The sequence below is a fragment of the Aethina tumida genome, chromosome 1, assembly GCF_024364675.1.
Source record: "Aethina tumida isolate Nest 87 chromosome 1, icAetTumi1.1, whole genome shotgun sequence".
Lineage (NCBI taxonomy): Eukaryota > Metazoa > Arthropoda > Insecta > Coleoptera > Nitidulidae > Aethina > Aethina tumida.
The window spans coordinates 75,321,272-75,341,496 of record NC_065435.1 but is presented as its reverse complement, the minus strand read 5'-3'; the positions used below and the strand labels follow the sequence as shown (position 1 = coordinate 75,341,496).

At 34.5% G+C, this 20,225-nt stretch overlaps 7 protein-coding genes across 11 annotated transcripts in view; 4 read left to right on the top strand and 3 right to left on the bottom strand.

The window, feature by feature from the left end:
- Nucleotides 1-47: 47 nt before the first annotated feature.
- LOC109601559 (dynamin-like protein 1) lies at nucleotides 48-903 on the top strand. The gene is made up of 4 exons (XM_020017800.2): nucleotides 48-207; nucleotides 268-368; nucleotides 421-694; nucleotides 749-903. Exons 1-4 carry the CDS (start codon nucleotides 151-153, stop codon nucleotides 782-784), a joined length of 468 nt encoding a protein of 155 aa, XP_019873359.1. The 5' UTR covers nucleotides 48-150; the 3' UTR covers nucleotides 785-903.
- Nucleotides 904-914: 11 nt separating this feature from the next.
- LOC109601560 (uncharacterized) lies at nucleotides 915-2,469 on the top strand. Of its 3 annotated transcripts, none has more exons than XM_049961651.1 (5): nucleotides 915-993; nucleotides 1,037-1,229; nucleotides 1,282-1,383; nucleotides 1,443-1,696; nucleotides 1,748-2,469. In XM_049961651.1, exons 2-5 carry the CDS (start codon nucleotides 1,050-1,052, stop codon nucleotides 1,881-1,883), a joined length of 672 nt encoding a protein of 223 aa, XP_049817608.1. In that variant the 5' UTR covers nucleotides 915-993; nucleotides 1,037-1,049; the 3' UTR covers nucleotides 1,884-2,469. The 3 variants fall into 3 exon arrangements, with proteins under 3 accessions (XP_049817608.1, XP_019873360.2, XP_049817603.1); XM_020017801.2 differs by having other exon boundaries at nucleotides 935-993; nucleotides 1,044-1,229; nucleotides 1,282-1,365; XM_049961646.1 differs by having other exon boundaries at nucleotides 935-993; nucleotides 1,044-1,229.
- A 156-nt stretch (nucleotides 2,470-2,625) lies between these two features.
- Nucleotides 2,626-4,806, top strand: LOC109601564 (esterase E4). The gene is made up of 7 exons (XM_020017805.2): nucleotides 2,626-2,898; nucleotides 2,951-3,076; nucleotides 3,133-3,292; nucleotides 3,344-3,720; nucleotides 3,773-3,941; nucleotides 4,004-4,472; nucleotides 4,524-4,806. Exons 1-7 carry the CDS (start codon nucleotides 2,686-2,688, stop codon nucleotides 4,711-4,713), a joined length of 1,704 nt encoding a protein of 567 aa, XP_019873364.2. The 5' UTR covers nucleotides 2,626-2,685; the 3' UTR covers nucleotides 4,714-4,806.
- On the bottom strand, nucleotides 4,798-6,852 carry LOC109601549 (esterase FE4). 3 transcript variants are annotated; one of them, XM_049961634.1, is made up of 8 exons: nucleotides 6,627-6,852; nucleotides 6,450-6,578; nucleotides 6,237-6,396; nucleotides 5,806-6,182; nucleotides 5,585-5,753; nucleotides 5,354-5,532; nucleotides 5,025-5,305; nucleotides 4,798-4,975 (listed from the first exon to the last, which is right to left on the bottom strand). In XM_049961634.1, the coding sequence occupies exons 1-8, from the start codon at nucleotides 6,819-6,821 to the stop codon at nucleotides 4,834-4,836; spliced, it is 1,632 nt and encodes a 543-aa protein (XP_049817591.1). In that variant the 5' UTR covers nucleotides 6,822-6,852; the 3' UTR covers nucleotides 4,798-4,833. The 3 variants fall into 3 exon arrangements, with proteins under 3 accessions (XP_049817591.1, XP_049817595.1, XP_049817599.1); XM_049961638.1 differs by having other exon boundaries at nucleotides 6,237-6,387; nucleotides 6,444-6,578; nucleotides 6,627-6,851; XM_049961642.1 differs by lacking the exon at nucleotides 4,798-4,975 and having other exon boundaries at nucleotides 5,154-5,295.
- Nucleotides 6,853-6,962: 110 nt separating this feature from the next.
- Nucleotides 6,963-9,007, bottom strand: LOC126264157 (esterase E4-like). The gene is made up of 7 exons (XM_049960982.1): nucleotides 8,795-9,007; nucleotides 8,616-8,744; nucleotides 7,856-8,561; nucleotides 7,626-7,807; nucleotides 7,431-7,578; nucleotides 7,243-7,375; nucleotides 6,963-7,185 (listed from the first exon to the last, which is right to left on the bottom strand). Exons 1-7 carry the CDS (start codon nucleotides 9,005-9,007, stop codon nucleotides 7,017-7,019), a joined length of 1,680 nt encoding a protein of 559 aa, XP_049816939.1. The 3' UTR covers nucleotides 6,963-7,016.
- Nucleotides 9,008-9,488: 481 nt separating this feature from the next.
- LOC109601550 (centrosomal protein of 131 kDa) lies at nucleotides 9,489-13,086 on the bottom strand. Its single transcript, XM_020017790.2, has 6 exons — nucleotides 12,977-13,086; nucleotides 11,740-12,925; nucleotides 11,410-11,689; nucleotides 11,233-11,358; nucleotides 9,934-11,182; nucleotides 9,489-9,885 (listed from the first exon to the last, which is right to left on the bottom strand). Exons 1-6 carry the CDS (start codon nucleotides 13,013-13,015, stop codon nucleotides 9,610-9,612), a joined length of 3,156 nt encoding a protein of 1,051 aa, XP_019873349.2. The 5' UTR covers nucleotides 13,016-13,086; the 3' UTR covers nucleotides 9,489-9,609.
- A 905-nt stretch (nucleotides 13,087-13,991) lies between these two features.
- The window catches only part of LOC109601849 (potassium channel subfamily K member 18), a 95,367-nt gene continuing 89,133 nt past the window's right edge, over nucleotides 13,992-20,225 (top strand). Inside the window, exons 1-2 of the mRNA XM_049970345.1 lie at nucleotides 13,992-14,095; nucleotides 15,491-15,692. Of these exons, the coding sequence (XP_049826302.1) occupies nucleotides 14,090-14,095; nucleotides 15,491-15,692 (208 nt within the window). The 5' untranslated portion in view covers nucleotides 13,992-14,089. The remainder of the gene's footprint in view (nucleotides 14,096-15,490; nucleotides 15,693-20,225) is intronic.

Genomic DNA, 20,225 nt, shown 5'->3' with positions numbered 1-20,225 from the left:
AGTTGCCTATTGTGATGTTTTCAAATGCGCGCATGCGTACTGATAGATGTGAACTAAACGTTCGAAAACGCGGGAGGGTAACTTTTCATTCATTGAAAACACCCTTAAGCTGCCACTTTGTCATTTGTTTCCGACGATAAATTATTGGCCATGAAGACCGAAAACGTGAGAAAGGTAGCCATAAAAGTGGATTCAAACCCTCAACAGGTACGCTGTGTTTGTTTATAATTAAGGTTATGTGTTTGTGATTTTTTGCTGTTTACACAGGAAATTCGGAACATCAGAAAAACTAAAGTGCTCAAAGACGTGACCAAGGACAAAGAAAACGTGGTGAAGCCGACAACTTTCGTACAAGCAAAATTGGCTTCGTAAGTTTACTGGTTTTTGTTGTAAGTCGTTGTTTACATACGCTGTTTACAGGGAGAAAGAAAAGGCCGAGGCCAAGAAGAAGTCGCTCCAACACAAAGCGGTGCAGACATTCGAAGATTACACCGTTTCAGAACTGGACCTGACTTCTGATGAGCCGCCCAATGAGGAATACTGGCGTAGGTTAGCCGAAAAACGGGGCGAAGCCCTGAATGACAGTCTGCACGAAAATGAAAGGCTCAAGGAAAACATTGAAGCATTACAAGAGGAGAACCAAGTCTGTAAAAATATGCTTGATGAATCCAGACACTTGGTGGAGATTTTACAGGTTTGTTTATGTTGTTATTTTGTTGCATTATTTATTAAATTGTTTTCATTACAGGAAATGCTTGATGACTCACAAACTGAAGAAGATTAATATTATTTATTGTTTTTTAATGTTGTTTTTTAGTATTATTTGCATCACTGTCGATTAAAATTTGTGACTAGAATTTATTTAATTTTGTACTATGCATAAATAAATATTTTTTTTCTAAAGTTGGTATTTCATTTCATCCTAGTTGGCTTTGGAAAAATAACCATAAAGAGAGCCTATATATTTATAATTATATGTTGCACCAAGAATTAGTAAGTTTTATTACTATTGCTTATAATTTAGTGCATTGTTAAGGTTTTAGAAAAACATGTTTAATACAAAAACATCTGTGGACAGTTTAAATGTTTCCAGGAATAATATTTATAGTGTCCTTCAAGGCACTTCACACCAAAATTTTGTACAAAAACCTGGATTTAAAATTTCCAGTGAACAATTAAATTCTCCTTTACATAAGCTTAATATTAATAACAACTCAGACATAGAAATGGTATATTAATTATCTAATGGTAGTTTATATTATCTTATCAAGTAGTTTTTAGCTTGCTACCTCTGAAGCTGTGACAGCTAGTAAAAGTGCCCAACATGAAGAAGTTGATAATATAATCATAACTCAACCATTCGGCGTAGGTATTTTATTTAAAGTACTGATATAATAAACATCAGTGTTTTGAAACTGTTTTGATATGCATAATAATTATAGACCAACTCAAGGGAAAAAGTGTGCGTTTACACAGGGACAGTGGAGAGAGTAATGAACTGGCGTAATATATTCCAAAATCAATTTTGTTACTTCATCGTGGTCGGTGAAGTGATCGCCCTCCAAGACGGTTCGATTTTGACGCAAAAGAAGTTGCTCATGAGAGATAAAACCAGAAGTCCTATTTTACAAGTCATTTATCACACTTCCACTTCATACATCAACATCAACAACTTTTTCATAGGACAAATGCTACGGTTAAATAAGTTTATTTGTTAAAAACAGTTAAAGTAATAATTTTCTTATAGGTGCGCTGGAGTAATGATTGGGCCGAACATTTTCAATGCTCACAGCATCAGAAATGCTACTGATGAAGAGATAGAAACACTACCAAGACAATGTTGCATCACAGACCGCTCGATTTCACATTTGCTTAGTATTTAAGTTTTCAAATTGTATGAAATTGTGTACGAATCGTAGTTGATTTTTTTGAGTTGTTCGTATGTTGTAATGTTAGAAATTATTCCATTAGCGGTCATGTAACTAAATGAATTGGTTAGATGATGGTAATTTTCTAATTTAGTTTGAATTGCATTCATAAATGTAAATATAGATTTTTCTGGACCTATCCTAATTCGCGTTTTCAATTGCTAAAGTGTAGGTTAGTGGAATCTTTAAATAAATGCGACCTAAATTCACAATTTTGTTATTGCAAATGAACATAATATTTATTTTAAATATGAATTAAAGTTTACTAAATTAAATTACTTATAAATAAAGAATAAATTTTATTTCTTTTAATCTGCTTAATATATTTACAACTAATATCAGTAATCACTGACAAACCACATTAATTAAAATAAATTAAATTGCTTTTTATTCCAAAATGCAGGTTTATATTGAAATGGATACTTTTAAAAGGGCATAATTCATTTCAATTAATATTAATAAGTAAATTTAGAAGATCGTGTGCTGACAATAACAACAGGATACACCGTTCATTTCCAGCATTACTTTGTTTACGAAACAATGACAGCAAAAACTTTCCGTACCGCTTTGCATAGAACCTGTACAATTGAGCGAATTTCGCCCGTTGATCAGCCCCATTATCCAATTTAGCCCCAACAATTTGTTACTATATAACCGGGTTACACTTTGATTTATTATCATTCCGAGCAGTGACATGCTCTGTAGATAGGTACTGTGTCTAGCAACTTTTTCGCTTGTTGTTAAGATTGTTTTCGGTATGTTGCGACAGTTAGTTTTAATTTTATATTTGGGTTTCGCCATTTCGTTTCCCGATGGAAACATTCCGAATAAAAATGCGGAACAACCTATAATAACAACACCCCTAGGACAAATTCAAGGTACCATCATTGCGTCGAGGCTTGGAAAGCAAATCTACTCTTTCAGAGGTATTCGTTACGCCAAAGCACCAGTCAACGAACTCAGATTCCAGGTAAGGTTGTTGAAATAATAAAAAAGTATATGTTTGTACATTGGTGGTATAGCCTCCAGTTGCGGTGGAGAAATGGGACGGTGTTTTAAATGCTACTTTGGACGGTCCCTTATGTCCCCAACCGACTGATCAACCAATTTCAGAAGACTGTCTGTTTGTAAATGTATATTCCCCAAAGGTAAAGCCACCAAAAATGCATTACACGTTTTGTAAATAATCGCGAGATAATTTTAGATTCCAAAAGGTTCAGAAAAACCAAGTCAACCAGTACTGGTTTACATTCACGGTGCTGGTTACAAAACTAATGGTGGCGCCAGTAACTGGGTCGGCCCACACTATTTACTGGACCAAGAAATCGTTTTGGTCACCTTTAACTACCGCATCGGAACCTTAGGTAAAATTACATAACAATTAAGGATAACGAATTAAAAATATACAAATGCAGGCTTTTTGAGTACGGGAGACAAAGAAGCACCGGGAAACGTAGGTCTTAAAGATCAAGTACTGCTTTTGAAATGGGTGAGAGACAACATTGCTTCGTTTGGAGGTGATCCTAACTGTGTAACTATCATGGGTTATGATTTCGGTGCTGTTGCGGTAACTCTACATTTGGTATCACCGCAGTCGCAAACTTTATTCCATAAGGCAATCGCCATGAGTGGTTCCAGTTTAGGAAACTGGCCTGTACCTCATAATCAAATGGATTTGGCTAAGAAACAAGCTAAATTGTTAGGTTGTCCTGAAGATACCTCTGCAAATATTGTTAAGTGTCTTAGGGGCAAAACCTATTCAGAAATCAGTGATACTTATCCTCAGTTCAAAGTAAGTTGTTGCAATATTGTATTTTATGTAAATTTTATATTTTGCATATTAGGAGTTTTTCCAAGAACCTTTTGCACCATGGTTACCAGTAATTGAAGGAGAATTTGGCCAAGAACGCTTCCTCACCGGTCATCCTATTCAATTAGTTCAAAACGGCCAATTTGCCAAAGTACCATTCCTTACTGGAGTAACCACAGAAGAACATGCCTGTAAAGCGTTCTGTACGTGATTTAGTTATTATAGTTAAAGTTGAAATAATTTTTTAGTTCTGATTTTATTGCAGGTGTTTTAAATAATGATACCCTAAGGAACGAACTAAACAACAACTTTGAAACAATTGCACCAATTGCTTTGATTTATGAAAGAGGAACAGACAACTCCAAAATTATCAGTAAATCTCTCAAATCGTTCTATTTTAGCGACAAACCCATCGAAAAGACTAGTGTTGCCCCAACAGTTCAAATCTTCTCAGACGGAATTACTGGCTTTTCAGTGAACAGAGCAGCCAAACTCATCTCAGAAAAGAACAATCAATCAGTGTATTATTATAAATTCAACTATGCAGGGCGTAACAGCCATTTTTACACGCCTCAAAGCAACAAAACTGAACCTTTTGGTGTCGTCCACAATGATGATTTAATGTATCTGTTTTACATTGAAAAACTGTTTCCCTTCTTCAAGGACACGACACCAAATGATGCTGAAATGGTGCAGAAGATGACCACGTTGTGGGCAAACTTTGTCAAAACCGGGTAAGTGCCATTTTTAATCAATTAAACCAATTATTCACATTGTCTTTTTAGAAATCCTATTCCTGCACCTACGGAAAAGTTGGACAACGTTAAATGGGAACCGTTCACAACAAAAACTCAGAAGTACATGGATATTGCCAATAAATTAGTACTAAACGAGAAACTGAACGAGAAAAGATACGCGGAATGGGAGAAATTATTCCCTTTGGCTCAATATGGCAAGAATAAGGCCAGTGGTTAAATATATGAACTGATTTTAAAGACTTGATTGTGTTTTTGCATGTGTTTGTGAAATGTATATAATAAAAATATTAATAAATAATAATTGAATGAAGATATTGTTTTATTATGATTCTAAAGTTCATATTTCATTGGTGGGGAAATACCTTTCCCATAAGTTATAACGATCTATGTACAATTTTTCTTTGACCTCCAATGTCTTCCCAATATCTAAATACTTTTGTGAGCTTACTTCGAATTTGTCCCACGAACAGTTAGGTTGTCTAAAATAAATTGTTTAAATTCGTAAAGTATGAAAGTATTTGATATTACCCAGTAGAAGCAAAACTTGCGTAAATGCCAGTCAAAGTTTCCACCATTTTAGATTCAGGATAAGAACTATTAAAGTAGGGAAACAATTCAGAAATGTAGAACAGGTAAATGAGGTCATCGTGATGGACCACTCCGTAAGGAATCTCAGTTCCTGGCAGATATACATGGCTAAATCTTCCAGGGTAACTGAATTTATACGCATAGGTTGGTTGTGTTTTATACGTAGAGTAAAATTTTTCAATCCTTTTAACGCTATAACCAATTACACCATCTGCAAAAAGCTACAAAATGATCAAATACAAATTGAATAAAAGGAAAAAAAGAAATACTTGGGCAAGTCCTATAAGAGAATCATTCGTTAAAGGTTTGTCTTGAAGATAGAACTCTCTGACGGCTTTTGTAAATTTTTGCCCTTTTTTGGTATCACCTTCGTAAATAAAACAAATTGGTGCATATTCATTCCAATGTTTGTCTAATATTTCGAGTAAAGTGTCTTTCTCTGTAATATCTGTAAATACGTTATTATAAAAGATGTTTCAAATAGTGTAGCATAGTTTTACATAAAGCACTTCCAGCAAATTCATCTTTGGTTACACCAGTAATGAATGGTACGTCACTTAATTGGTCACTTTTTACTAAATTGACAGGGTGGTCTGGAAGAAATCTTTCCTGGCCAAAATCTTCTTCGATGACAGCAGACCAAAGTAAAATTGGGTTTCCCAAAAAGTCCTAAAATATAAAAGAAATAATTTATTATTTTTTTAAAAATCATGCTTTTCACAAATAACTGATCTGAAGACGTTCCAATTTCTTGTCCAGTTTTATTCTTCAAACAATCCATTATAATTTCCGAAGAACTATCGGGACAGCCCAATACATTTGCTTGCCTTTTAGCCAAACCCATCTGATGTTTAGGAATCGGCCAGTTACCAATAAAAGATCCACTAGATGCGACAGCTTTGTGGAACAACCCCTTAGACATTGGTGATACCATATGAAGAGTAACGCTCCATCCACCAGCACTATAACCCATAATAGTAACTGCATCTTTATCACCACCAAAACTTTCAATATTTTTTTGAACCCATTTCATGGCTACAACTTGGTCCTTGAGGCCGTTGTTGCCTGGTGCATGTTTATCTCCGGTTGAGAGGAAACCTAATAATATTAGTCATTTCACTGATTATTGATAAGATAATATTGATTTATTACCGAGTGCTGATAATCTGTAATTGAGGGTTACCAGAACAATGTTCTGATCCATAAAATAGTCGGGGCCGTACCAGTTGCTGCGCCCTGTACCACTGTACCAACCTCCGGCGTGGAAGAAAATTATTACTGGCCTTTTAACAATTGAATCATTCGAAGGAAGCTTTAAAATATAATTTTATCAATTAAGAAAAACTCAAAAAAACTATTTTGTACCTTAGTGGTGTAAACATTAAGCAAAAGACAATCTTCAGAATACGGCCCTCCAAAACCATCTTGAGGACACATGGGTCCGTCTTCCGTTGCGTCATAAACACCATAGTATTTTTCTACAGGCTTTGGTGGCTAAAACTGTTGATTGCACTAAAAGAAGACGTCAAGCTAATTTTATACCTGGAATCTGAGTTTGTTGATCGGTGCTTCTGCATATCTAATGCCTCTAAATGAGTAAATGGTTTTGCCCAGTCTTGTCGTTTTTACACTACCTCGTATTTTTCCCATAGGTGTACTAACAGTTGGATGATCGTCATTTTGATGGAACGAAGAAACTGTTGACAAACATAGCAAAATTACAGCGGAGTACTTCATTGTTTGTGAAATATTACTGGCTGAATGATAATATTATTGTAATTTTGAAATGTTAAGAATGTTGGTGCGTCATGTGGTATTTCCCAGTTTAGTAAACAGGTACTTGGAACGCAGATAAGAAGGTAATATTAAAAGATAACCTTCTTAATAATGTTTATTAAATTATTTAATAAGCACAAATACAGTTTACACAATTTAAATTTGACCTGTAGGATAAAGTTGTTCCCAAAAATCATAACGCTTTTTAAACATTTTTTCTTTCAACATCAAACTGTTTCCAATATCCAAGAACATTTCTGTAGCATCATTAAAAGGTTGCCAAGTTATGTTATCTAATACCTTAGATTTTTGTGGAGTGGGGTTGCTAAAATTCGGTTGTATAAGTTTTAATTTGATTGAAATATTTGAAATATTTGAATACCCAGTTTTAGCAAAGTTCTCAAAAAATGTAGTGAGTTGTTTTACCATTTTATATTCCGGGTCTGTTATATTAAAATATGGGAACAATGGAGAAATATAAAAGGTATAAATTAAATCGTCATGGTGAACCACACCTAAAACCACATAAGAATTAGCATTATTCAAATTATTTCTTTAGTTTTAGTTTACCGATAGGCGTTGTTGTTTCTGGAAGATATATATGACTGTATCTTCCTTGAAAACTAAACTTGTAATAATATATGGAGTTGGACAGTTTCTGTGACATAAATTTTATCAACCTGTTCACATTGTTTCCTACTATAGCATCAGCAAAAATCTAAAATTAGTCAAACATTAATAAGTCTATTCTTTGCCAATGTATACTTTTTTAAGTGATTCTATATAGTTCGGTGAATCAATTGTTGTGTCTTTTAAGTAGAAGTCTTTGATATTTCTTGAAACCAATTTAGATTTGTTCGTATCTCGTTCATAAATAAAACAAATCGGTGCTAATGTTTCCCAATTTTCATCTAGTTCTCTTAGCATGGTTTTATTTTGTTGCAATTCTATAAACAATCTATTAAATTGTGCTAAATTCATTAAACAGTACTTACGAATCACTTGTCCTGAGAACTCATCTTCAGTAACTCCAGCCATTAAAGGAATATCCATAAATTCACCTTTATTGATCAAATTAATAGGATGATCAGGTAAAAATCTTTCCTGTCCGTAATCCTCTTCAATCACGGGAGACCATTGGAGAATCGAATTTGAACCAAACTCAAAAAAGCGTGGCAATGAATTTCCAAGCTCTTCAGCCGATTTCGTCTTTAGACATTTTACTATGTTTTCCGTTGTATCGTCGGGACAATTCAAAATTCTGGCCTGTTTTTTGGCTATTTCCGGCTGTGAATTTGGTAAAGGAAAAATGCCGATTGGTGTGCCGCTAGAAGCTACACCTCTATGAAACAAACCTTTTGACATGGGAGAAACCATGTGGAGGATAACACTCCAAGCACCGGCGCTGTAACCCATCAATGTTACGGAATGTGGGTCACCACCAAAAGCTGCGATGTTCCTTTGCACCCATTTCATGGCAACTACTTGATCTCTTAAACCGTTATTGCCGATCGCATGCATGTCACCAGTAGATAAAAATCCCAAAGAACCTAATCTGTAGTTCATTGTTACTAAAACCACATCTCGATCCATAAAGTATTGAGGTCCACCCCAGTTGCTCCTTTCGGTGCCTACATAAAATCCCCCTGCATGCAGGTGGATGATTACTGGCCTCTTCGGATTGTTGCCGTGTTTGGGAAGCTAAAGAGGTTCAGTTAAATGTTTTATCTTTTAAGAGATTAATAGAAAATGTACCTGTGTGGTATATACGTTTAAAAAAAGGCAGTCTTCTGACATTGGTACGGAAAATGGTGGTTGTGGACAAACGTCGCCATCAACAGTTGCATTGTACACTCCTTCATAAGTAGTAACAGGGACTGGAGCCTGTACATTTTTTACTGTAATTAAAAATATAAAAAAAAAACTATTTTTACCTTAAAGCGAAGGTCGCCAACAGGTGGTTGGGCATATCTGATGCCCCTGAACGAAAATATGTCCTTGCCCAACCTGGATTTTAAAACCGCGCCATGAAATTTGCCCATGGGAGCCTCCACAATTAAATTATCTGCATGATTGTGTGATTTTCTGTGACCATAACACAAAACCAAAGCAGTAAAAATGCTAAGTATCAACACAGTGTTCCACATCATCGCAGTAATAAAACTGATGGTCAATGTTATTGTTTACCATATTTATACTCGTATCAGCGATGCGTTTGGAATTTTACATGTTAATTGTACCGAGAATTTCGTATTGACTATTTCGAATAGTTCAGTAATGGATCGAAAGTTCGGGATACACTTGTAAGAAAATGAAGTTCAATTTCGGATGGAATCATTTTTGCCTGTCAGGAACAAAAATAAAACGGGACTGAAACAGAATCCAGCGTTTTATTGTTGAGTGAAGTGGCAATTCGTCGATTTCCCCCACGGTTTTCCGGACCGGTCATTAGGAGCCACTCCAGGAAACTGAAAGGCAACAAAGATCCGATACAAATCGGGAGGCGGGACGAAATAATTATCGAAAGCAACAGTTCGACAAAGGAAAAAAAGCCGATGGCATTGTTGTCGGCCCTATTCCACAAATCGATTCGTTCATAAAACATGACAAACTGAATGAAAGGGTCTATTTCGCTATTCATCAATGTTTATTTATGATTAGAGTACATGGACATGTAAAAAATATTAAATATATTGTATAAATGCATAGTAAAATATACTTGTACACACTCTTGAATATAATATTCTCTTTAATTGATCAAATACTCCTTTCTTTGATCCTCTAACATCTTTTCTAAATAAATACATTTTTCTTGCAAAGCTTTATGATCCATCGTCAGCTCCTGTAAATATTCATCTTTTCTATTAACTGAAACTTTTATTCTAGCATACAGTTGTTGCATTTCTTTTTCCCTAGAAGACTTTAAAGATTCCACCTTTTCCTTCAGTGCCTCAATTTCTTCCATCACTTCTTTTCTCGCTTCATCCCTTATCTGATTTTTCTCTCCGATTAGTTTGTCCAAACTCTAAAACAAACAATTAATTTCAAACTTAACAAAATTAAATATATTTACCTCTTTAGATTCTTGCAACTGGTTTTCCATAGATCTGAGGGAAGACTTCAAGTTTTGCACTTCCTCTTCGGTAACCGTCAACTTAGATTTAGTCTCAAGATATTTCTCTTTGGCCTCCTTTTCCGCTATCTCCAAATCCTTAATCTCTTTATCATACTTTTCCTTCAACCTCCTGATTCTGTTTTCTGAACTCTTCTCGTTCTGTATTTTATTCTCCCTCTCTTCCTCAGTTAGTCTTTCTATAACACTTTCGATTTCCTTATCTCTATCTTTTCTCATCTGTTCTCTAATGGCGTTTTCCTTTTCTTGCAACGCTTGACATTGTTGCTTCTTAAAATTGTTCTGCCAAGTTTCCAGCTCGACTTGCATATTTTCCTTGGCTAGTTTTAATTCATTGGCTTGTCGCCTTAAGGCAGTCTCTAATTTCTCCTCGTATTCCATCTGTGCATGTTTAATACTCTTTTCTTTTTCGTGTGCGGCTGCAGCTTCTCGTTCCTCGCACTCGGCGATTCTATTTGCGTGATCCGCCATCAATCGTTTCCTTTGCTCCTGGTAACTTTTTTCCTCAGTTTCCACCAGTTGTTCATATCTGATCCTCATAGCTTCTCGTTCACCCGCCAAAATTTTCTCCCGTTCGCTTATCAGTTGTTCTCTGAGTGCCTCACAGGCTTGTTGTTGCTTTCGCGCCGCTTTTAATTCTAGATCTTCAATTTCTCGCTTATGCAGCGTTCTGAGGTCGGCCAGTTCTTGTTCGTGACGTTTTTCCATACTTTGCAACTCGGGTTCAATACTTTTAACAGTCATTTCTTTGATTTTTTTTGTTTTGTTGTCCATCCATCTGTCCCTTCGAATTTTTTCACCAGCTATGTGCATTTCCTTAACCTTTCTGATTTCAATCCTATGTCGTTCCTCGGCTGCCTTCATATTTGATGTGAACCTGTCTTCGACTATTTTCATTTCTTGTATTAGATTCTCGCATTGTGAACTTAGAGCTTTTTTGTCAGAAATTAACTGATCTATAAATTTTTGATGTCTTTTAATGATCGTCTCATATTCCTCCTTTTGAGACTTGAGTTTTTCTTTCATATTTTGATCAGCCTCTTTGTTATGTTTCATAATCTGTTCTCTGAGAGTTGTCATCTCATTCTGGAGCAAACTGATAGCCGAACTTTTTTCTTTAACTCTAAGGCTCAGTTCAATTATTTGTTTTGATAGTTCTTCGTTGGTTAAAATTCGCAAATCATCGAATCTACAAATAATTTGGTAATTATTGTAAAAATGGTAGTATAGCATATTTACCTTGGCAACGTGTCCAATTGTATTGCCGACTTTGTTAGATTTGATGCCATTAAAACTCTCTCTTTGGCAGTTTTAAGAGTATTGTCGCAATTTTTGTCGACTTCATTAAGGAAACTTAAAATATTGCTGCAATAATACATTTTTAGTTAAAATTTTTTTTTAAAACCAATCACTTGCCTCATGTTTGAACTGTAAGAAGTAGAAGGATAACACATATCAGGTTGAGGAGGTCTGAACACTTCTTTGTGCCACAAAGGAGGCACTTCAATAGTTTCCTCAATATCTCTAAATCGAACTGATGCTTTTGGTTCTTTTGTGTCAGTTTCGGATGCACTGGAGGTTTCGGCAAAATCTTTGCACACTTTTTCCTGAAACTTTTTCGACTCTTGTTTCTCCGGAAAAACTGGCAATGATAGAGAACTGTTGACCAGCTGTTTCACGCTTTCGATTTTGTTTTCTAAAAATATAACAAATTAAAACAGTTAATTATATAGAGTTATAGCTTACGTGATTTTATTCCTTCAGTCTCTAACGTTTCTAGAATCGTTGCTAGATCATCATAACTACTACATTTCGAATCATGAGAGTCATGTTGCGGAATATCATCACTACTGTCTACGGCATCTGGTGCAACAAACTTTTCAATATCCTCAACATGTATTAATGTGTCCAAAAAGTTGGCCTTCTTCATCTTGCTCTTGCACTCCAACGCACTTTCTATATCGGTAGGTCTTATTTCAATCCAAGTTTCTACATCGTCCTTGCGTTCTGGTACTTCTTTAGTCGGATTTGTTTGTATTGGCTTTGGTTCAAATTTTTTTGGAATTTTTGGTAGCGGCGTTTTCTTGACAGGTTTCTTTAAAATTGCAGGTTTCTTAATTTCCAAACATTCCTCTTCTCTGGGACTTAAAATTTTGACTTTCTTGTCGAAAAACTTATCAAACTTTTTCTCCACTTCATCCTGAAACAATTTTTCTATATCAATTTCGGAAACATTCGGAAGATCATCCCAACGTTCAATGTTTCTTGTTCGGTCCATGATTTTTGTCGTATCTGTGTGATTGCTGTCGCAATGTTCTGTTTTCAACTTTTGTAAGTACAAATCAGTTTCAGCTTCTTTTCTCATAACATCGACTTCTTTTAATTTTTCATCGTACCAGTCCAAATCGGACAAGTCGGAAAACTCCGAACCTAAGGGCTTCTCCTCTGACGTTTTGTCGACATCTTTACTTTGGTCTGCGTAAATAGTCTTCATATAAGAAGCAACGGCATCAGAGTTATCCGGCTTCTTTCCGGAATCTGTATATTGCTTTTGGAAGACTTCCGTTTTAGGAGGTAGTGGAGGCTTCGTCGTCAAACCAGGCGTTAGTTGCGCCTGCATGTCATCCTTTGTTTCTTCCATGGACAAAGAACTGACTTCATCACAAGACGAACTTGCCTTTGGAACATTGTTCCAGTTCTCCTCCATGAGGGTAGCGAACAGAGTACTAGATGGCAATTTCTCACCAGTCTCGTCGAAATAGTAGTTCTTACGTGCGGCGTCGCCGGCAGAAAAAGGGCGGTGCTGCACGTACAAGTCGTCTTGTTCTCGGAACATTGGAAGGGCGGAAACTGGTCGCGAAAAACATTTGGTAAATAATGACTTTGAGCTGGCAGTGCTGCATTTACTCAACGATCTTGTCTCTAGATTAATCTAAAAAAAGTGATTATTATATAAGAGCGTTAAATTAATGGTTGCAGTTACCTTGTCTCCTTTTAGTTTCAAATCTTGGATGGATGACATTCTTATCTAACGTTTTTAGCAAATATTTTAATATGGTAGTGTTACTGAGTGACTTGTAAAAACATGACAGATCCAAGGTTTTAAAACTAGAATAAATGTTTGTTGATGTTGACACACGTTTCACCACAATGGTTGTCATGGTAATATCGATGTTTTGTACAGAGGGTTTCTTCAAAACAATCAAATTCTCTAACTAACTAGAAATAAAATAAACTTGTTGCAAAACTAAAGGAACTTAACTATAAATATAATATAATAAATTAATTCAACATCAGCTTAACTAAATGAAATTGTTGTTTATTTATAATCGTTGTTATGGCAACGCAACGAGTTTTCGGTGGCGCCCAAATCAAATAATAAAAATTAATTTACTGATTTTGTTTCAATTCTGTTAAATTCACATTTATTATATAGCGTTTTTAAAATTGGTTATTGTTTTTGCCCGCGACCATGTTAATTTATGGACTTGATTTGCATAGAGATTGAACAACCGAAATTTTTATAAAAATATTCAATTTGTAAATGTAACATGTTACAAATTTTGCATGATAATAAAATCGATTCACAAATATTGTCGGTTTTATTAGCTTGGTTTTTGTTTAAATTTTTAATTGTACAAAATCGAAAACCAACACCTTTATTAGTTATGTATCGTGCGCAATTATGTTTTATGTATAACACACTTTCAGTTAGGTTTCCGAATTCACGTAATATTTTCTGAATGAATTTTTCAAAATTATGTTTTTTTTTTTTTAATTTACAAAAATTTCAAGTGAACAATGAACGAAAGAATTGTCACCGTTGCAATTTCAATCCGGCGTTAAATTTGGGGTTTCGACCCTACGTACGTACGTACGTGTATAGGTAAAAAAAGCGCCCCGGGGCGATATTTCATTTCACGGCGCCGATCCGATGGTTCGCGGGGACGGCAACGTCAGTCGTTCTGCGAACGCCACGAGAAGAGGGACGCGCGTCGCGACGCCAGAACTACGTACGAAAATCACGCGGATTTAGTATTTTTGTTTTGTGCGAGTGGATGTTGGACTTTTATGGATGTGGCGGACATAATTAGATATGGAGGTGAAAAAAACACAAATTAATACTCGTATTTATATATATATTAAATAATTTTTTTTGGAATTAAATAATTTGTTTAACGTTAGTTAAAATTAACTAAACGAAGTTTATTTATTTATTCTAAAATTATTTTTAACCATTTCAATTATTTTAAGAGATAAAGTTGTAAATTGTGTTAAAATTGTAGTGAATCAATTAATTCCATCAATATTAAACACGAAGATTAATATAATTAAAAAGCATTTAATTTTACAGAAGATGAATTAACATAAAAAATGAGTTGAGAAAGTAAAATTCGGCACAAATTTATAATGAAGGAGAGTTTATGAAATGGAAATGTTCATTAAACACTTCGGGAATCAACAAATCCCAAAATCATTCCGTAATTAATTAAAACAGTCCATTAATCACCTGCGCTAAAAAATTTTTAATCGTCCGTTTCCAGATGCGGCTTCCGAAGTAGCCCACTTAAAAACTCGGAACGAACGACGTCTTAATCGACCCAGAGAATTTATTGCGAAACTCCCAAAAATCCAGGACGGTAATGGTTACAAATCGGACGATCGGCGCGCCAGACGAATTTGTCTTCGACGACGAATTGTTTTGAATAATGCCCCGTGATTTTTTATCCGCACGGATTAAATCAGCTTTTCGTCGCTGCAATTTCCACCATCTGTTCCAAATCCGTGCTTTAAAACAAAACGGGAAGCAACAAAGGGGGTTATTATGGTTTAATTAAACTGTTACGGTGAACTATTACCGCAATTATTTTTTGAAGAGTTGCTTTTGTTGCATTTGATTTAATTTATTATTCCCAGTGTCTGTTGCGAATCGATAGCGGAGATAAGTTGTGGACTTTGTCCGACAAATAAATTGTTATAAACGGCGTCGTTTTTCTCTGTAGTTGTTGGAAAAGTTTCAATTTCCTCCGAATAACTCGAACCATCTCGGCGACAAACTTCCAATATCCCCGGGACAAGTGTAAACAATCGAAACTACCACACGTTCAGGTGTTTCGTTCAACTTTTTTTCCTACATATGAAAAAGAACAAGAAAAGTTTCTGGGTGAAAGGAAACATGTCAAAAGTAAATGGTTTTCGCGACAAAAAAACCAAATACAAAGTTACACCTTTTAATAAAACCAAACGGAACAACTGTAATTACGTTGTGGCGTGTCGCAACTTTCAGCACATCTAAAACGATTGAAACTGAGACCATTATTATAAATCATCCGTTTTTCGACGAGTCATAACACCCCCGATAAAATGCCGCTGATGTTGATAAAATGATCCCCTTGACCTCCGACACTGTCCGCACACAATAGGATTGATGGTCCTCTCTCCGCATTTTCCAACACTGAAATATTACATTATTTTTTTTTTTTTTTCGCTGTTGCAGATCGAGGAGCCGATGGTGCCAAATCGGCGCTGTACGACGGCCGTATTCTGCGGCAAGACCGGCCTGCTCGTTTTGGTTACGGGCTACGCACTTTTGGGTGCGTTGCTCTTCAAAACCTTGGAAGAGGGAGTCGAGGGAGATGGCGTCAACCACGTGCAGAAGAGTCGCGAGGACTGTCTTAGGGAACTATGGCTAATTACAGGTAAAAATTGTTATTATCCTTGACAATCTCTACTTTGAGTTCTATATATACAATATTTAGATTTTCAAAAATTTGTGAACTTAGTTGAAGAGTTTTATATGATTATCATTACAATAAATGTTGTATAATTGTCAAATTGTTATTGGTGTAGAGAATATGCGGAATCACGCAGAATGTATGATTAAATTAACAAAAGTCTAATTGTTTTTCTATTTATAGTGAGATATGGGCCTAAAGCATTTAACTGAAAATATTTTTTAATAATTTACATAATTCGCTTTTTAATAATAACAATCCTTGGTACAATTCATGCATATTTTTTATTATAATGAATCCTAATTATGGGTGACTGAGAGATATACCTTGCAGACAATTGAATAATTGAGTTTTATTTTTGATTTATTTAATTATACTTTAACACAATAATTTTTTAAATTTTTTACTTTTTGATTTCTAGAGGTATAACAATATTTTTATAAATAATTTATTTCATAATCTAAAAAAAGTACTCTGTCGATTTAAAATGAGCAGTTTCTACTCTTAACTTTTTTTGATTCAATGTATTAATCAAATACAGATAATTCGAATGAAATTGATTAGCAAGGGTCAAGACCATGAGACTGAGAATTAAGTGTAATTTTTACTTAATAGTTCAAATATCTTTGCTACCAATTTTTGGAAGGAATTTTTAATTCTGTCCGATCAATTTTAATTAATACCTGAGTTCAGGCATTGCATTTAAGTGATAATTTAAAAGAGCTAATATTATTTTTAAAAAACTTTTGAAAAGACTTTGAAGGACAACGTGTGATGAAAATTTTATAAATAAACTTCTGTTCAATAAAACTGAAATTAGATTTTTTTTAACGTATTACTTCAAAAACATTATAATAAAATATTTTAAATATCAAATCTCCTTGAAACTTAACAATGTTGTTATTTTAAGGACCACCTGTTACATTCATACTTATTTTTACATTATTTGATAACTCGATGTCTTGAAAAGTCGATTTTTTTCTGGGTCATGGTTCGAGTTATTGAAATCGACTGTATATTTTAGTGCATTTCAAGCAATCCTGATTGCCATATATATATATATATATATATTCTACCCGACATTTTAAAACTTATTCAGAGAATACCGATTTTTAACAACGTGTTTCCTTCATTTCACTGTTTTTAGAGAAAAATTTAAAATTGGCAGTTATAGAGACTCCCGACAGAAGTGAAAACTTAGAACTTTTGGTAATAAAATTTGAAATTTCGTAATGTTTGAATTAAAATTGTCAACACCAATCTGGTTTTCACATCTATTGACACTCCGAGCAACAGTTATATGCATGTTTATATGGTTTTTTATTATTCAAATATATTACGGGCTGTACAAAATCATAACAAAATATAAATACAATTCAATTAAAATAATAATTAATATACAATCATATTATTTATGGATAGTATTTGTATTTACTTAATTTTTAACATTATTTTAATTGTCTGCATCAATGTCATGATTAATTTCAACAATTCTTAGATTTTTTGTACTTTCAATTATTTCATTTTGTTCTAAAAAAGATGCAATAGGTAACTAAAATAAGAAATGAAAATGTTTGATTCAAATTTATCTAAGTATCGCGTAAAAACGGCATCGATTGTCGTTTTATATTTTGTAGTATTGAGTTTTCTATCACTGGACATAGCCATCAAATAATAATCAAACAAAAACACTATTTCAACAATGCACAGTATACACACATTGAACTTTTCACTAAATCCATTCAATTTCACAGCACTATACGTCAGCTATATATATATATAAGCATGTCGGTGACGCGAATCCGTCCAAAAAATATCTAAGGCGCACAGCACACTGCGCGTGCGCATGTGCATATCGGTGACGCGAACCCACAAGATTTTCTCCTACCAAAAAGTGCCCAAGGCGGCTAAAGAAGTTTTCACTTCAAAATTGTAGAAACTACTTATACCATTTTAATATATATGAATTTAAGGAATTGCCTACATAATCTGGAACATACTGTATGTGAAATATTTGTTTAAAAATGTTTATGTTACTCTAAATATATTTCCTAAAGGTAGTAGAAATGACAGCACCATTACTTTAAATAAACGTTGAGATTTTGATGACATTTATAACAATAATTTCGCCATAAAATTAAGTAGAAACAAGAGCGAGTGACGCGCAACAGTTTGGAATAGTTATAAACCTCCTAAGCCGAGAAGACATTTGTCGTTAACTAATCGAACCACGCCAGACATGTTCTTGTTCGATTCTCCCGTATTGTTTTGCAAAGTTCCTCGGTAAACTTTACATGGATTTAGTCGGATAATCATTAACACCCTCGCGAACTTCCGCGCGAATATGTGCAGCGTACAGTTTCGCATTTAATTAAAACATGTTGCGTTTTGATTTGGAGAAAAAACCGCGGAACCGCAGAAACGCGTTTAATTAAAATCGAATGGGAAAAATGATTTCTTGCCGTTGCCGTTGCCGTTGTCGTTTCGCGTTTCACGTTTCGAAATTGTGGGGATAATTGAAATATGTGACAGTGTATTCAACGAAAATGGATTAGAATTATTCAATATGACCTGGCATCTGCTGATAACTTTGACTCGCAGCCGTTTTCCTCCATTCAACCGCAATTGTATAGTGGCGAAATCGGGCCAGAGCCTCAACTTATTACACTGTTGTCGATAATTTTGCGTTTGTTATTCACTTTTATGCGAACAATAAAACAATTTCGATGGAATTTTTCCTGGGAGCGACGGACAATTAAGCCTGTTCACGATATAAATTAACCGGGGCAATTCGCTCCGTTTTACGATCCTGAATTATGCCAGATGGCGAAAGGTACACGCCGTTTTATTAACCCCCTAAAAAATGAAACAACTGCCCCCTCACCATAAAACGCACGCCATATAAAATTGGACGGCGAAGGTGAAACTTGTACAATTACGATTTCGTCGGAGTTTTAAGTAAAGTTTGACGGTTCGGTTCATTATAAAATCGGTATTAGACCGAATTGACTTTTTTTCCTTCCCTTATCTTTTTCGGTCAGTTTTTCGCCAAGCGACCCGATTATTACAAAACTTTTCGCCACCGGAATTTCACACCCGAAGAAACTTCGCATAATTAATATTTTCTTCCAGACTCGGGAAATCGATCCGCGCGTGTTCGAAAAGACATAAAACGGTGCACGCGGGGAATTAATTTCGCGTCGAAACACGAGAATTGAGACAAAGTAAACGCGGAAAATTTCGTCGGGAGACCGTTTTAAGGGTGGATATTATTTTACGGTCCGTATTATTTTACACGGACGCGCAAAAATCGCTTCTGAAAGGCACAAAGTCGACTTGTGTGTGCGGGACATGGAAAAAAATAACTAAAAAGTCGCGTGTCTGACGATGTTTCGGTTTTCGACCGAAAATTATCTTTTGTTGCGGGGTAAACGTTGAATAGGTCGGGAGTTTTGATGCGATGTTCAATTACTTGTTCGTTGATCAAACTGAATTGAATTTTAATTAAGTCTTTTTTTTCTGTTACGACCAAATTTTGTTCCAGTTTATGAGCCTGTCAACTGTGACGCAACAAATAAAGACAATAAATTGTAGGCAAAATCGATAGGTAACTTATATTTGTCCTAAAACTCCATAAAACCGAAATCGATTAATAAAACTCCACACAAACAATGGCGATGTTTTATAACTTTCCTCTATTGTTCTAAATTTTAAACACGCTCAAAGTGCCGCGTTTACAATTACACTAAATAAATCTGACGATTATCAATTTAATTAGCACCGCTAATGATTTATTATGATGAATTATATGACGTTTATGTTCAGATTAAATAACGTAAATGCAAATTCACAATCACTCGTAAATTTATCATATTTATCAATGTTTAACTATCACAATTGTTTTGTTGAAAATAAAATAACAGTTTGTTTTACTCGATCATACCAAAACAAGATCAAATCAATTTCATTAATAAAGAAGCCTGCTGAAGTTAAATGTTGCATTTAATGAATTGTTCGCTTTTTCTGTTCTATTGTTTCAGTAGTCAATATTTTAAGGTAATGGTGTTAAATAAATAAATAATATTCAGAATACATCCAAATCCTTTTAAACATTATACAAAATTTGTCAGGGGCTTTTTCAGACTGTTTTTGTTCTTTTGTCATATTGTTTGAATATGAATAAAAGAAGTCAACATTTTGTTAACAAATATAATATTCAGTTCGGAACACATAAATTTTAAATTTAATTAGGTCTGTTAATTTAATGTTTTAATTATTTTGCTAAAACTTAATTGAAATGTTTATAACATTGACAATACTAAAAATGTTTTGGACTATGAGGTATGAAGCTAATAATAAAATGTCAGAAACTAAATGAGTAATATTTATTTTATACTAATGTGGAAATTAACTTTTCTATAGTAAATTTTTACGCTTAATTCGAAAAAGTCATCGTATATTTCCATGACCATAGTTCGGTAATTATGAGTAATCGAA